We start from the raw sequence: 16,568 nt of genomic DNA, 5'->3' as shown, positions 1-16,568 counted from the left end.
AGCTAGAAAGCAAGCGCTTACCACATTTGAGATCAGGATCAAGAAACGGTAGGTAGGCATTTCCTTGTATAGCTGCAGCCACAGCATAGATGTTTGTCTTGGTATCTGCACACGACTCTCAGTTAACGGATAAGCAGACACGATGCTGTGTTCCTTTCCCCACAGGCTGAAGGCATAGAGAAGTCATATTCACAGTCTATCTTACTGGATCTGACCGACAGGAAAGTGCAAACTACCCAGAAAACTTTGAGTTTCTCCTTTCCTCCCAATACAGTCAACGGCAGTGAAAGAGTTCAGATCACAGCAATTGGTAAGGGTACTGCGTGTCACCACACACTGGCTGATCTGCATGCAATAATCTATTCTTCATCTATTTGCAGATAGATTGTCTTACTTAGACCTCGTGGGAAGAGCTTGTGAAAGGTTTTAGTTGGCATCAGCTGATAGACTTTAGACCAGTGCTTATCAACACGCACGTGGGGTCTTGCTTGACAAGAAGTCCTGGCTTCGTATGTCTGCGGTGGGTCAGGGCTTGTGCCCTCTTCCCTCCTTCCTTCTTCCTTTCTGTCTCACTTCAACTTTCTTCCTTTTTCTCAAGATGAAACATGGGGTTTTGTGCATGCTAGACAAATCCCTTACTCCTGAACTATTTCACTGGCTCTTTGTTTTAGGAGATTAGGTCTTGGTTTGTAGTCCAGGCTGGCCTTGAAATCTTTACGTAACCCAGGCTGGCCTTGAATTCCACATCCCTGCATCCCAGCTTCTTTGCTGCTAATCTAGGCATGCGTCCCCATGCCTGACTGAACTCTCTGAATTCTGAGGTGATGGTGGTACTTCTGGGGTATGGGCACACTGGGTAGCAAGGCTACAAGCACCGTGGCTAGAGGGACCAGTGTTCTGTGCTTGGATTCTGTGCTTCTTGGCTGTTGTTGAGGATCCCAATCTTACATAAAATGTTTTAAAACACAAATATCTGGTTTGCTTTTTCTAAACCTACTAAATTAGAATTTCTTAGTCTATAGTCAGGACAAGTATGGTTTGAAAACTTCCCATAAGCAAGACATGAGAAACCTTGCTTAGAACAATTTTCTGGGCAAGATTCTTTGCAGTAGGAACATTACTTCTAGTTTTCTTAGCCTAAACTGCTTTTAAATTAAGCACAGCTTTTTCCAATGCACCTGCGTCTCCTTCAGAAGAGCTAAATGTCAACTCCTGCCATTTTGATATAAAGGAACACTTAGTTTTGACCCCATTGTTATTTAGGCAGAAGTGTCCTGACATCACGATCGTGAGTTCTACACCATTGCTCTTGCTCTGGTTGTGTCTTCTCTGCCCCACTTGCTTCCATGATAGATGACTGTCCTGAGCTGAGACTGCCCGTGCCAGCAGGAAGGGTGAGTGAGCGTTATCCATTGAACCGAATGTTTTGTGCTTTCAGGAGATATTCTGGGTCCTTCCATCAACGGTTTGGCCTCTCTGATACGGATGCCTTACGGTTGTGGTGAACAGAACATGATAAATTTTGCTCCAAATATTTACGTTTTGGATTATCTGACTAAACAGAAGCAGCTGACCGATAATTTGAAGGAAAAAGCCCTTTCATTTATGAGGGAAGGTAAGCGTTAGATGTCTACTTCTATTTGTTAAAAAAAAGTTTGTGTTTTATAGGTCACGGTCTCCCTGGGCCATGTTTCAGAATGGATTGGGGTTGTATCTGTGTTTTGGTGGGACTAGATGGTGTTGACGTGCTGAAGGTCAGACCATGGGAGGCTCTACTTGACTTCCTGAAGGCAGCTGTTCTTTAACTGCTGCTAATGTAAACTCTTTAAAAACCTGCAATGAATGAGTGCTCATTTGTGGTCCGTTGTTCACTAGTTTTTCTTGATACGGTCTTATGTAGCTCAGGTTAGCTTCAGGGTAGAACTTCGTGTATGGAGTGGATGCTTCCACCTCTGTAAATGGCGAATGTGACTCTCTGAGCTGTGGGGACCACCTGCTCAGAGCAAAGTTAACACAGGTCGAGTGCTGCCTGTGTCAGGCAGTGCTATTTTCTTTTATTAATTTTTGTCGATTCTTTGTGGGTTTCCCATCATACATCCTGATCCCATCCTTCTACCCATCCCTTCATATCTACCTGCTGCCCTTGCAACCTCCCCCCAGAACAAAATAAAACTCAAAAGAAAAACATCCCCCCCAAACAAACAAACAAACAAGAACAACAACAACAACAACAAAATGACCAAACTGTTATATAAAGAAAAAGAAGTCTCATCTTGTAGGCTGGTGTGTGGCCTAGTGAGTCACACAGTGCACCCTTTAGTCCATACATCTTCACTTGCAAGTGTTCCTTGCCATGAGTCGTTAGTCTGGTTCAAGCCCTCTGACTTCTCCTGTATTCTTGATACCGGGCCCTCACTGGGACGCCTCTCCTAATCCTGTTGTCGCCTTGTGTCATGGAGGTCCTGCAGCTTTGGATCTGCACATCTGGCTCCTTCACATGCTCCAGCAGTTCGTAGATGAGATGGATGTTGGACTGGGCCAACTCATAGCCCTGGTGCTGGGCTTGGGTGGTAGCTTGGTTGGTCAGCCTGCCAGCTTTCTCTCATCAACGCCAACAGGGTGAGTGCTCCTGCATTGCACTGGCTGGCTCACCCACTGCAGCAGGCAGTAAAGAGTGGGCCAGTTCTCCTGTTCTCAGGCCCTCAGTGCCAGCCCACCTGCCTCTCCACTGTGTTGTCTGGGAAAGGTGCAGGGCCTGTTCTCCTGAGTGCTGCAGCGGGTGAGGGGCAGGGCCAGCTCTCCCACCCCCATGACCTCAGGGCCAGCTCTCCCACCCACCTTTAGGTAGTGTGCTGGCACTCTTCTTCTAGTAGCTCAAGGAAGCTGAGAAGCAGGAAAGACAAATAGCTTGCCTAGGGCCATATGGCGAGCTAACCTAGGATTTGGACCCAACATTGTGTTTAGTCCTTGCTCTCAGCATCCATGGCTACATTCAGCTAGAGAAGTTGAAGAGTGGTAAGCCATTTCTAATAGTAATAAAAATGCAAATTTTGAGTTCATGAAATACTATAAAAGTCAACTTCAAATAACAGTCTCAGGTTGTTTTTGACAGCCCTGTTTATATGATATACGCTGTATAGGAAATCATGAATATGGGTAGGAACTACACAAAATTACTGGGATATGCTTACTCAGCATAATCTGGGAAAGTAAAATTCAATTTTTTTGTGTATGTGTTTTCTTTCTTTTCTTTCTTCTTTCTTCCTTCCTTCCTTCCTTCCTTCCTTCCTTCCTTCCTTCCTTCCTTCCTTCCTTTCTTTCTTGATGAATGGGTTAAATGCAAAGAGAAGCCTACCACTAGCTATTTTGCCCATGTTTCCAAAAATTGCAAAGCTCAAGTAATGAGAACATTTTGGTATGAACCTTTCTTTTAGCTTCTCTATTATACAGAAAGCTGTTTACCCTCAACTAAACTCTGAGCAGTGCTAGAGAGAGCAGCTAATCCTATTGAAAAGCCTTATGTTTCCTTCATCTTCACAACAACACAGGTGGTAGGTGTACTACTATTTCCATATCATAGATAAGGAAACCGAGTCACAGGGAAGGGAACTAAGCCTTGGAAACCCCAAGAGATGGGCCACAGAGTCCATGCATCCACAGGATGTCTACGGACTTCCTGGATATTTAGAAAGAAGCAATGGGATAGAAAGATGAGGACCTGGAGTTGGAACTTGAGTACACCAACATGTAGACTGTCTCAGTGGGGGTTAGGATAAAGCAGTAGGGGTGAACATGGGGTACTGTTGGGGAGAGGAACTGTAAAGGTTACAACCTGCAGAGTCAGACTGCACCAGTGCGAGCTGTGTCAATCCAGGCAGGACATAGTGGCAGCCAAGGGTCACACAAGAAGGCAGTGTGTGGGAAGAAAAGGCAAGGGGCACCAGAGTTTGGGATCTAGCTGAGGGCAGCCCTGTGTGCTCATGTGAGGAGGAGATAGGGTATATTTTTCCTTCCATTAGAAACATACATGGTGATGACATTCTGACTGGCTGTCCAGCCCAGGAGCCAATAAGCCCCCCCCCCTCCAAGGAAGTTCTGTGAGTTAGCATTTGTTACTTTTTATATAGGTGTATTGATGAAAAAAATGCTATTCTTTTAGCTGGGAGGTGATGGCATACATCTTTAATCCCAGCAATTTGGAGGCAGAAGCAGGTGGACCTCTGTGAGCTCAAGGCCAATCTGATCTTCAGAGCAAGTTCTAGGATATTCAGAGCTACCCAGAGAAACCCTGTCTCAAAAAACCAAACCAAATCAAACCAAACCAAAAAAACCCAAAATGACTATTCTTTTAATATATGTTTATAGGTAATTTATATTTTAAATATATACACATAGGAACTGTTATTTTTGAAAATTCTATTAAAATTATATTTAAGAAGTGGTATCAAGTGTTGTCTGTGGTAAGCTGTGACATGCTGATCTTAACACCTTGAGTTAGTAGTCATAGTAAGGAGATAAGTAAAGACTGTAAGGGACTATTAAAATTTAACTCTGTACTTTTAGAAAATAAGATTTCAGTTTGTATTGAGATTAGTTTGTCTGGTTTCAACTAGAAAGTGAACATAGATTAGATTGGCATTTTATAATTTGATATTAATTCATTGTTATATTTTAATAAAGCAAAATAACTCATAAATGCCTATAATTCCATATGTATGTGTGATTTATGAACTAGTTTTTGCTGATCAAATGTTTGAACTCTTAAACTTTTAATTAATTTTTATTATACACATATGAGTGTTTTGTATGCATGTATGTCTGTGCACCACATGTGTGCCTGGTGCTTGCAGAGCCCAGGAGATGTCAGATCCCCTAGACCTGGGATTACACATAGTAGGAACCTATCAAATGGGGAGTCAAACCTGGTTCCTCTGCAAGAGCAGCAAGTGCTCTTAACTGTGAGACCATTGCTCCAGCCCTTTAAATTCTAATTTGAAGGGCTTGAACCACTTTAAGAACTATTGACCCCTTGGAGGTGACTTGGCTTGTGCCGTGATACTTTGCTCAGGGTTAGGACAGATCAGGCCCCAGTCCTTGCTCTTTTCCAAAGATAACACTGGCCCTGCACTTCAGTTCTGGCTGGGTTGTTGTCAAACCAGCTTTTCAAAGCCAGCTAGGGATGGAGCTCTTTTTTTTTTAAATTTTTTTTTTTTTTTTTGCTTATCATTAATGAGGCCCTGGGTTTGACCCCCATCCTGGAAACACAAGGTTCCAAGTAGGCCCTCTGGGATTTTCCTCTGATGCTTCCTGGCTGCTAGAGGTACATATCAACCAAAGGGAGCGAAAGCTTAGGTCCCCAAGTGCCAGATATTCCTCCAGTACACAGCATTTTGACCTTTATGGGTGTCATGGGAGGAAAGGAATGTAGTAGTTAAGACACTAGCCATGGGCCCTATCTTTGGTCTGCTTCCTCAGCCTCTCAGAGTTTCAGTTTCCCACCTATAAGATGAAATAATAAAAGTAATTACATGGTATTGAGAGACCAAGAATTAGACTCCCTGTTAAGCAGACAGATAGGGAGAGGGGCCAAGTCTAGGTAATAAAGGTGCCAGATTTCCAAGATGGTGGGCTTCTACCTCAGCTTCCTGACTTGAGAGAAAAGCCTAGCAGCTTAAAACAAAGGCGGTATAGGCTTTTGTCTCCCACCAGCAGAGCCTGCCATACCACATCTCTGGGCCAATCAGCCATGCTGTCTGTCTTTAAATGATCAGCCCTAAATGAGGAGAGGAGATTTTAAAACCACAGCCCTCATGGAGAGAGACTGGAGTTTCCGGCTTCCCAGTCCCTCCTCGCAGAGGGTCTTTTTTGTCAGTGTGCCTGCTACGTGCGTGTGTTTCCTGGCCCCAAGAAAAATCCTTCTGCAACTTTTGCTCCTATCTGAGATCTCTCTGCTGCTTCCTGCTGTGCTTCAGATTTTCCCTGCCTCTTAATTCTTTAGCTGGCAGAGGAAAAGATCTCTATCAAGGCCCCTAGACTGTATCATTTTGGGTACTTTTCTCAGCTTTCTTTTTAAGATTGTATCATCTGTATTGCTCTGGTTTAGAGTCTTCCCTTAACATTGTTTAAAACTACCCCAATCATCATCTGTATTAATACTCCAGTGGTGAGTCCTGTGTCTAACTTGCCCCTTCCTTATGGTATGACCACGTGGGCACCCCACTGAGTGCTGAATGTGGATGAACCATCACCACCAACTGCTTGGACTCTTTTAAGACTAGGAGAGTTCTGCAGTTCCTCACCGCAGTGATTACCTGTAGACACTAACCATTCTACCTAGCCTTGGCACGTCCTTACCAGCCAGGAACGAGTGGAACCAGTGTTTCTGCCTTGCCCCGCAGATTCCGTCTGAACCAGAGGGGGAAATGTTTCCTGACATCATTCTTCATTGTGACATCAGCGTCTCACTTCACAGACTAGCATTTAAGTCTTGTAAATATGTTTTTATCTTTTAAGGCATTGATGTAGTTTTGTGTGAATTATGGTCATTTCAATGTCACTTGGGAACAGCACATTGCCTTGTTTAAGTCCTGGTGGCCCAGGGGTCCTGTAGCCAACAGCTGCATCTTTGTGTGCAATACATTTTGCTGTCAAGGAAAGAAAGAACTGTGTAACAAAACTGTTTCTTACAAGGACTAGAAATTTCGAAGGGTTAAACTGCTTATTTCCCTCAGAAACTTAAAATTTTTATTGCATTTTATTTATTTTTATTTTGAGTATGTGGGTGTCTAGGTGTGTGTGTCGTGTGTGTGTGTGTGTGTGCAGAGTTCAGAGAATGACTTTTGGGAATTGGTTCTCATCTTCCGGATGTGGGTATTGGGAATCAAACTCACATCCTCAGGATTGGCAGCAAGTGGCTCTATCTGTTGAATCTGCTTGAGGATCCTTGTCTTCAGATATTTAAATTAAAAACTCTTGCTGTGCTGGGCGGTGGTGGTGCAAGTCTTTAATCCCAGCACTCGGGAGGCAGAGGCAGGCGGATCTCTGTGAGTTCGAGACAAGCCTGGTCTACAAGAGCTAGTTCCAGGACAGGCTCCAAAACCACAGAGAAACCCTGTCTCGAAAAACCAAAAAAACAAACAAACAAACAAAAAAACAAAACAAAACAAAACAAAACCTCTTGCTGTTTGTTTTCCCATGTGAGAGTCAGACAGAGTCTAGTTGAAAACATATGTTTTCCTTTATTATAACATTCTCTGCCTTCCTCTCAGAACTGAGCCCTCAGCCTGGGAACGTGTTATACTGCTAAGCTACACGCCAGTCCTGGGGTGTTCTTTTTTATTTATTTCTGCAAACAGTACTTTCATCTTTAGCCTGATAAGTTGTAGCTACTTTACATCCATAATTACTCCAAAGAAAACTCATGACCCGGGAAAATTTGCATCTTATCCAGCCCATTGTAAACAACAGTTTATAGGTTGTTATCCCAACTTGTATATTTTAATTTTAAGAAATGTCTGACAATTCTGATTATATTATTATTTTCCAAACCAAAGAGCTATGTGAACTTGAAAGTGTTGCTCTTATTTCCTGGTAAACTTTTGGAGAAAACCAAGCTTCTAACTTGCTCATTTATCGTGATGAAAAATCTCCAACTTTGGTATCTATAGTCTTATGTAGATTGTTATATTAACAATAAACTCCATGGCTATGACATCAGTATCTTTTTTCTGCTAATAGAGTAGAAATTAGGCTTGAGATAGGCAGTTGTTTGGGAGGACAAGCAGCCAAAGGTTCTCTAAGCGTGCCTGGCTGGCTTAGAATGTGACAAAGGCAGTCTCAACAGAGACCCAAAGAGTTGAGAGTCAAACCAGCTCTTCTCCCAGGCACTTCTTCCTTTGTGTTTCCATGGGAACAGAGCTAGAGGTCTGGGACCTGCTTATTAATCCACTCTGCCACTGAAGATGCTGCAGCTCCTATTTTCCTTGGGACTGGATGCCCTTTGTGGGGAATAAGGTTGGTTTTTGACCATAATGGGGAGTGTTGGAGGCTGGCCACCTGTGTTAGACTCACCCAAGTTAGTACTTGTAAGGGTCTTCTCACAGTTCCTTATCCCCAGTGAGCACAAAATGAAGATTTGCTATTTAATTATACAACAGTAGTATTTCAGGTATAAACATGAAGATTACAACCTGAAGTTTTTCTTCTTAAAATTAAGAAAAAGTTTCTTTAACTTTAAATGTGTATATACTCCTTTTGTTTTCAGCTTTACAATATCACTGTGAAGCATACTGTTCTGTCTTATACCTTAATCCAGATGCTCAGATCAGGATTTGTAGTGGACAACAGAGGGAGAAAAGCTTGGGTCTTCATGGGAGAGGCCGACATGGGAGAGGCAGATGCGGGAGAGGCAGTGGGCAAGTCACATGAGTTCTAACCCTGGACTTCAAAGTCTTTGCAATCACGAACAAACCTCACTTTATTTGAAATCATTTATTTGGAAGTACGAAGCCTCTGCTTTCATTAAAACAGATACACGAGCCTTAACTACTCCCCAGTTTGCTTTATTTCAGCGTGCATATTTGTGTATGTACATTGTGCATATGGGTGCATGTGTGCATGTTCACATGTGGAGTCCAGAGGCTGACATCAGGTCTCCTCAATCCCCACTTTTTTTCCCCTGGAGTTCATTGACTGACCAGCAAATTCCAGGTATTCCCTGTGTCTGCTCCCCAGTTCTGGGGTTACAGGTGCATGGCTCTGTGCCCAGCTTTTGGGGTAGGTGACTGGGATCTGAACTCAGGTCTTCATGCTTGCCTGATGAGCATTCTATGGCTGAGTAGTCTCCACAGCAATCCTCATTTACTTATACAGTAATACTTCATTACAACCACTGTGTGTGTGCACACACACGTGTGTGCGTGTGTGTGCATATGTGTGTGTATAAATATGAAGTGTGGAATTGGCGTGGAAGCAGACAGTTGGTTTCATCATTTCCCTCAGGGGTTCATGACCAAGTCATTTAAGAGACTCTGCCTCCGATCATTATTTTCCCTCTCTCTCGCCAGCCTAAGGGACAGAAATCACCTGTCCTTTCTGTTTGGCCCTAAGCTTTAATTCTGACGCTGTAGAGAGTAGACAGTTTAGATAGTCAAGCAGAAAAAGCCTTTTGGGGAATACTAGAAGTGGATAAAGCTCGACCTTGACTTTGCTTGCTTTCGGGTGGCTAGAAGGGTGTTTGATATTACTAATAATCATTCGATATTACTCCAGTGGCCCCAACAAGAAACCATAGCAAATGGATTGATTATACATGGATTTTTGTGTCTTCAGGTTATCAAAGGGAACTTCTCTATCAGAGGAAAGATGGCTCCTTCAGTGCTTTTGGGGATAGTGACCCTTCTGGGAGTACTTGGTAAGTGACTTTTTTTTTTAAATTAAACAAATCTGTATCATGGAACATGTGTATACTAGGTCACAGTGGCCCTGGACATTCCTGTCTGTGTGGACGCTGCAGCTGCTTGTTACAGAACCTGCCTTTAAAAGAGGTTTCTTAAAAAAAAAAAAAAACAGCAACATGATTCTAAAGCATTTGCAAATCAAGTGCGTTCTATTCAGAAAACAAAACAAAACAAAAAACCCCATAACTCCTTTCTTTCTTTCTTTTTCTTTTTTTTTTTTGAGGGAAAAAGCAGAGACAAAAATCGTTTAAGATAAAAAAAAATCGTTTAAGATAATGGTACAAATAACAAGGAAAAAAAATGCTGTGTGATGTTGGCCTTGCCATATTTGATTTATTAGTACAAGGCTTTGTTAAAACAATTGTTGTGGTTTTGTTTTTAAGATCATATTTCTTAACTGGGCAATGGTGGCACATGTCTTTAATTCCAGCACTCGGGAGGCGGAGGCAGGCGAATTTCTGTGAGTTCGAGGCCAGCCGGGTCTACAAGAGCTAGTTCCAGGATAGGCACCAAAGCTACAGAGAAAAACAAAAAACAAAAACAAAAACAAACAAACAAAAAGATCATATCTCTTGAAAAAGAAACGATGATGGGATTAAGTAATGAGTAGCTCAACTTTCCTCTTGCATGGAATGCTTGTGGTTGGTTTGGGACAGCTGACCTGACACCTTGTTCCTTAGTGGTGGCTGACTTCAGGGCTGAGGAGGTCTCCTTGGTCCGCCTACAGTGGGAGAGACCTGGATGCTACTGCACATGTCCACCACGCTAAGCCATGACGAGACAGATCTCTTTGGGTTTTCCCTTGTCCTGGAGTCAGGGTGTCAGTCTGTACACACGTCTCTTTACTGTGCCACTTGGTGGTGTTCACACATTACTATGCTCTTCTTGCTGGGCACAGTGGCTTGTGCATGTGATTCCAGCCCTTGGGATGTGTGGGTGTGAGAACCAAGGCCAGCACGGGCTACAGACTGAGAGCCCATCTCACGTTTGTACCCTTCCCTACACATATAGTGTTTTGTGTCATGATTCTGTACAGTGTCACCTAGTACAATAAATACTAGGCATTTTTGTCATGAGGGGTCTCTATTGTATAATCTCCCTTTCTGCCTTCCACTTTTACAAAACCTACCTACCAACTTTTCTACCTTTTTTCTACTTATACATATCTCCTCTCGTGTGTGTGTGTGTGTGTGTGTATGTGTGTGCATATCTATATCTGTATATCTTCTTTCCCCCTTCACGCTTCTTGCTTCTATGCTATTCTTTTTTTTAAAATTTCCTTTCTTCCTCTCTTTAGACATCATTTCTAGGCTGGTGGAGATGGTACTTAGTACCGTTCCTATCATGCAAGCATGAGAACTGAGTTTGGATTCTAGAACCTGTGTAAAAAGCTGAGGATGGGTGATATGTGCCTGTTACCCCAGGTTTGTGGTGGAAGGGATTAGGATTAATTGGTGTGTGTGGAGATGGCTCCTTGGCCACCCAGTTTGGCACGCCTGGTAAAAGGCATGTTCAGCGAGATACCCTGCCTCAAAGAATAAAGGTAAGAGTGAAAGAGGGAAGACTTTCAGTGTTGTCTTTGGGCTGCTAACACAGGCGCACACAATCACACCTCCCTACTCACACAGGTGGCAGCGTGCTTGCATGCGCGCGCGCACACACACACACACACACACACACACACACACACTCATCATTCCTAGGTATTGGTGGCAGGTGGTAGTCATACACACGTTGCTCACGCACTCATCATTCCAAGGTATTGGTGGCAGGTGGTAGTCATACACACGTTGCTCACGCCGATTTAACCCTTATTCTACCATCCTATGGTACTGACTCCCCACCCCCAACCCCCATGACTCTCACTTAAAAGTGTGAAGTCTGCTTGTGAACTCCACAAATTTTATCGACAGCCTTGGGCTGCACATGCGTGAGGGTTTTTGTGGTGCTTGCCCAGCACGGTCAGAAGTGCATTGGGCAATTCAACTATCATGAAAGGATGGATTCCCAACCTGTAAAATGCCGGGACAAAATTATTTCCAAGTAGCAATTAGGTGATTCCGAAATTTATTTCCAAATGGGATATTTTGTGAGTTGATCTAAAATTTCTGAGCTGTGTTCAGATGAGAGCCAGGCCCGCCTGCTATGACAAGTTGATCAGGTTGTCTCTTTGCAGTCTTCCGGTTTTTCCTTTGAGATGCTACGTCTGGTGAATTTTTCTGGAGGGTTGGTGTTTTTGTTTTGTGTGCTCAGCGTGAGAGGTCAGGACTTAAATGTATTTTCTGTGCTTTCCCCTCCTTTCTCCAAGGCTGTCAGCATTTGTTTTAAAATGTTTCACGGAAGCTGACTCCTACATACATATTGATCCGAATGTGCTACAAAGAACATATAATTGGCTCAAGGAGCATCAGAAATCCAATGGTGAATTTTGGGAGCCAGGAAGAGTGATCCACAGTGAACTTCAAGGGGGCAACAGAAGCCCTGTGACACTTACGGCCTATATTGTGACTTCTCTCCTGGGCTACAGAAGATACCAGGTATGCGATCTTCCACAGATCCCAGGAGCGTGCATGCTCCCGGGTCAAATATGTGTCTTGGAATGGAAAGTGCTTTGTAATTTTACATTGCATTTGAAATCTGCATTCACATAGCCCTGCGCTTTGCACTTGGGGCCACGTTCCAAAATCTGCAGAAAAATAATAACCAAAGCTTTTAGAGTAGCTTAGGGGAATGTACAAGGTTCTTAAATATATGCATTGTGCTTGCTATTGGTAATAGAAGTCAGTAATATTTATATATATTTTATTGTAAGGAGAAAGCTTGTACTTTATAATTTGAGACTGTGTCCTAGCAAGATGAGGGGAAGGATTTTCTGTTCTCTTTTACAGTGCTAAGAACTGAGCCCAGGGGGCCGGGCGGTGGTGGCGCACGCCTTTAATCCCAGCACTTGGGAGGCAGAGGCAGGCGGATCTCTGTGAGTTCGAGACCAGCCTGGTCTACAGAGCTAGTTCCAGGACAGGCTCCAAAACCACAGAGAAACCCTGTCTCGAAAAACAAAAACAAAAACAAAACAAAACAAAAAAACAAAAAACTGAGCCCAGGGTGTTGCTGATGGAGGCATGCACCCTGCTGAGCTATGGTCTCAGGAATTTTGAATGATTTTTTTTTTCTTTGTTTAGATCTTTAAGCTTTTATGGAGTAATAATGAAGCTCTGACTACTTTTCTAGCTCAGGATGAGGCCAGTGGAAAGCACATTTTTCTCTGAGCTTAGCGTACTTAGTAATAAGTACGAGAAGCGTATTTCTGAAGCTATATTTTCTTCTACTATTTGGACTTATAGTACTCAGCAGGATAAAAAGTTTGCAGAAGTTTTTTTTTTTAAATCCCCTTTAAAGAATAGTGTCTACTTCATTATAGCTAACCAACAGAACTGTTATTCAGACTATATGGCAGGTGCTTAAATGTTAGTGGGCATTGTTGATTCCTATTGCCCACACCGAGGTCAAATGCTTACCAGGCCTGGAATCATTATTTGAGTGAATGTTTGAATGTACTTTTTATTTACATATGAGGAGTAGTGATATATGTGCATTATTCTTCCAAGCCTGGTGTCGATGTACAAGCCTCTATCAACTTTTTGGAGTCTGAATTGAACAGAGGAATTTCCGACAATTTCACTTTAGCCCTTGTAACCTATGCCTTGTCTTCAGTGGGGAGTCCTAAAGCAGAAGATGCTTTGCACCTGCTGACTCAGCAAGCCGAGAAGGAAGGTAATGTCTGGGACGGAGGCTGAGAGGAATGCCAGGCTTCGTGGGATAGATGTGAAAATAGCGTGTATTAGCGATGACATTGGTAACACCTGTCTTTAGAATGATATTAAAAAAAACACAAAGCAGGGCAATACCAGCATGGGGTCTGTGTGTTTTATTGTGTCTCGCCTCTCCAGGAGTTGTTTATAGAACTTTAGACATTGGACTTGGACATTTTTTTTTTTAAATCAGTCTATCAATCAATTTTGTATGGGTGTTTTGCCTGCATCTATGTCTGCACACTGTGTGCTTGCAGTACCCACAGAATCCAGAAGAGGGCAGTGTACTCCCTGGAACTGGAGTTAAGCTGATTGATTGCTAGTTGCGAGAAACCATGCATCTTCCTTTTCTCTTTATTAATTTTTTTCATTTATTTTGCATACCAACCACAGTTTCCCCTCCCTCCTCTCTTCCTTTTCCGTCTCCCACCTCCTGTCTAAACCCCCTCCCACCCATTCGCTCCTCTTCCATTCACAAAGGGGCAGGTCTCCCATGGGAGTCAACAGAGCAAGGCATATTAAGTTGAGGCAGGACCAGGTTCCTTTCCCTGCATCAAGGCCGGGTGAGGCATCCCAGCATGGGGAATAGGTTTCAAAAATCCAGCTCATGCACTGCCTGGGGTCCCACAAACAGACCACCCTATACAACTGTCACCCCCATGTGGAGGGCCTAGGTAGGTTCTTTGCAGGCTCCCTAGCTGTCGGCCCAGTGTCTGTGAGCTCCCAATAGCCCAGATCAGCTGTCTCTGTGGGTTCCCCCAGCATGAGCTTGACCCTCTCTGTTCATACCTTCCTCCCTCTCTTCAGGTGGACTCCAGGAGCTCAGCCCAGTGCTTGGCTGTAGATTGCTCCATCTGCTTCCATCAGTTGCTGGATGAAGGCTCTCTGGTGACAGTTAGGGTAGTCGCCAATTTGATTAGAGGAGAAGGCCAGTTCAGGTGCCCTCTCCACTATTGCTAGGAGTCTTAGCTGGGGACATCTTTGTGGATTCCTGGGAGTTTCCCTAGCCCCAGGTGTCTCCCTAACCCCTACATGGCCCGCTCTATGAAAATACTTATTTCCATTAATCTCCCTTTCCATCCCACCTCCAATTCAACCAACCTGATTCCTCATGTTCCTGTACCCCATTCCCTCCCCTCCACACGACCCCCACCCCCAGTTTACCCAGGAGATCTCATATATTTCCCCTTCCCAGGGAAATCCATGCATCCCTTTTAGGGTCCTTCTCCGGGGTTGTGGATGGTAGCCTGGTTATCCTTTGCTTTACAACTAATATCCGTACCATGTTTGTCTTTCTTAACTCAGGTTTGGGTTACTTAACTCAGGATGTTTTTTTTTCCTAGTTCCATCCATTTGCCTGCAAATTTCATGTCATTGTTTTTCACTCCTGAGTAATACTCCATTGTGTAAATATACCACATATTTTTTTTATCCATTCTTTGGTTGAGAGGCATCTAGGTTGTTTCTAGGTTCTGGCTATTATGAATATTGCTGCTATGAACATAGTTGAGCAAGTGTCCTTGTGTTATGACTGAGCATCCTTTGGATACAATGCATGTTTATGTATGCTTGTATACGCATATGCTTGTATATATATTATATGTATCTATAAAACCTGCTTTTTTGCCAGTCAGATAGACTGGACTGGTACAGAAATATTTAATGGTCGAAGACGTCAGCTTTTGGTTCTGTTTTCCTCTCAGGAGACACACAGTTCTGGCTCTCATCAGCGCCCGCACTTTCGGAGTCCTGGCAGCCGCTCTCCCTGGATATTGAAGTTGCGGCCTATGCGCTGCTCTCCTACCTGCAGCACCATGTTTCTGAGGGCATCCCCGTCATGAGGTGGCTCAGCAGGCAGAGAAATAGCCTCGGAGGCTTTGTATCCACTCAGGTGAGAGGCGATTGTATTTTAAAAATATCAATGAAGAACATATCTGTTTCTTCATAGAGTCGTACGATTACAAGTTCAGTGAGTTAAATGAAAGGTATAAGATGGTAGTTTTAATGATTATCCCATTTGAGCCTCATGGTATGTTAATTGAATACACCAGTGCCACGTCTGTATCCGCTGTTCTGTGTCTGTGGCGACCGGCTGGACCCCATTGCTCAGGTCATGCGCTTCCAGCACTAGAACCACAGATGCCCCAGGAAGCAGTCTTCTCGCAAGGCTGGAGGTTCCCAAATACTGCCGAATGTTTTCTTTAGAGAGCTTGCTGGCTATTTCTCAAAATGTACAATCATTGTTCTTCTCTCAACAGGATACTGTTGTGGCCCTGAAGGCCCTCTCTGAGTTTTCAGCCCTAATGCACACGGAAAATACAGATATCCAAGTGACTGTCACAGGGCCCAGCGCACCGAGACCTGTACACTTTCGGATTGACACACAGAACCGTTTTCTCCTTCACACGGCAGAGGTGTGGATGGGGTGGCCATTTAAAACCCTGTGTAGATGGTTCATTATTCTGGAATACTACTTTAATTTTGGTCTTCTGACTTCAGCAAAGAATTGCTTTCAGAGCCCCATAGAGACATGGAGATTGATGGGTTGTCTTGTTTTGGTTCCAGGTTCCAATTTTTGAACTCAGGAAGGACGGAAGGGATGGGAACTTGGGAAGAACGATGGGGAGAAAAGAAGATAATATGGGCACGATTACACTGGGGAGGAGTGACACTCACTGAGTCCCAGCTTTGCATAGTCCCCGTGGTAGCTTAGAGTTGGCATGCTCCTACGTTTGTTCTTCAGGCCATGTGTGCCCCCATTTGACAATGAGAAAGCTGACCGACGGACCATGTAGATCTGGTCTCAGAATTCTTCTGCCTCCTGGGTGCTGGGATAACAGGCATGTGCTACCACACCCGACTCAAATTCTGACTTCAAAATGCACTAAAGATTATTCTGAGAGCTAAGTGAAGGAGAGGGGCAATGGCACAGGACAAAAGGCTAAAGCTGGACACAGGGAGTACGTATCATTGTGTTCATGGTCAGCCCCGATGAAGGGAGGTCAGGGGAGACCTGCTTCAACCCCGACAGGAGGGCAGTCTAGTCAGGGGCACCCATGTACCTTCCCAAAGGTTTGAGGTGAGAGAGCTTGGAGAGCTTGGAGAGTATACTTCACCCAGGTCAACTGGTTGAGCCTTTGATATTTAGGACCAGGCAGAGGAGCCAGCATTCTCCAGGACTGCCTCTCCTTCTAGCGTGAGACATAGCACCAAACTTGCATGCTCCTGGGTAGGAGATGTCTATGGAAACTTCATACCCCTCTCTCTCTCTCTCTCTCTCTCTCTCTCTCTCTCTCTCTCT

At 43.9% G+C, this 16,568-nt stretch overlaps 1 protein-coding gene across 1 annotated transcript in view; it reads left to right on the top strand.

Annotated features, from left to right (window-relative positions):
- Cd109 (CD109 molecule) overlaps nt 1-16,568 on the top strand; it is a 105,168-nt gene that overhangs the window by 77,146 nt on the left and 11,454 nt on the right. Inside the window, exons 22-28 of the mRNA XM_005347578.2 lie at nt 166-310; nt 1,439-1,615; nt 9,331-9,412; nt 11,767-11,995; nt 13,064-13,229; nt 14,971-15,158; nt 15,526-15,681. Coding sequence (XP_005347635.1) covers nt 166-310; nt 1,439-1,615; nt 9,331-9,412; nt 11,767-11,995; nt 13,064-13,229; nt 14,971-15,158; nt 15,526-15,681 — 1,143 coding nt within the window. The remainder of the gene's footprint in view (nt 1-165; nt 311-1,438; nt 1,616-9,330; nt 9,413-11,766; nt 11,996-13,063; nt 13,230-14,970; nt 15,159-15,525; nt 15,682-16,568) is intronic.

Source organism: Microtus ochrogaster, chromosome 5 (assembly GCF_000317375.1).
Source record: "Microtus ochrogaster isolate Prairie Vole_2 chromosome 5, MicOch1.0, whole genome shotgun sequence".
NCBI classification, from domain to species: Eukaryota; Metazoa; Chordata; class Mammalia; order Rodentia; family Cricetidae; genus Microtus; species Microtus ochrogaster.
Note: the sequence above shows the minus strand (reverse complement) of the source record. Positions and strands in the feature narration are given on the sequence as shown.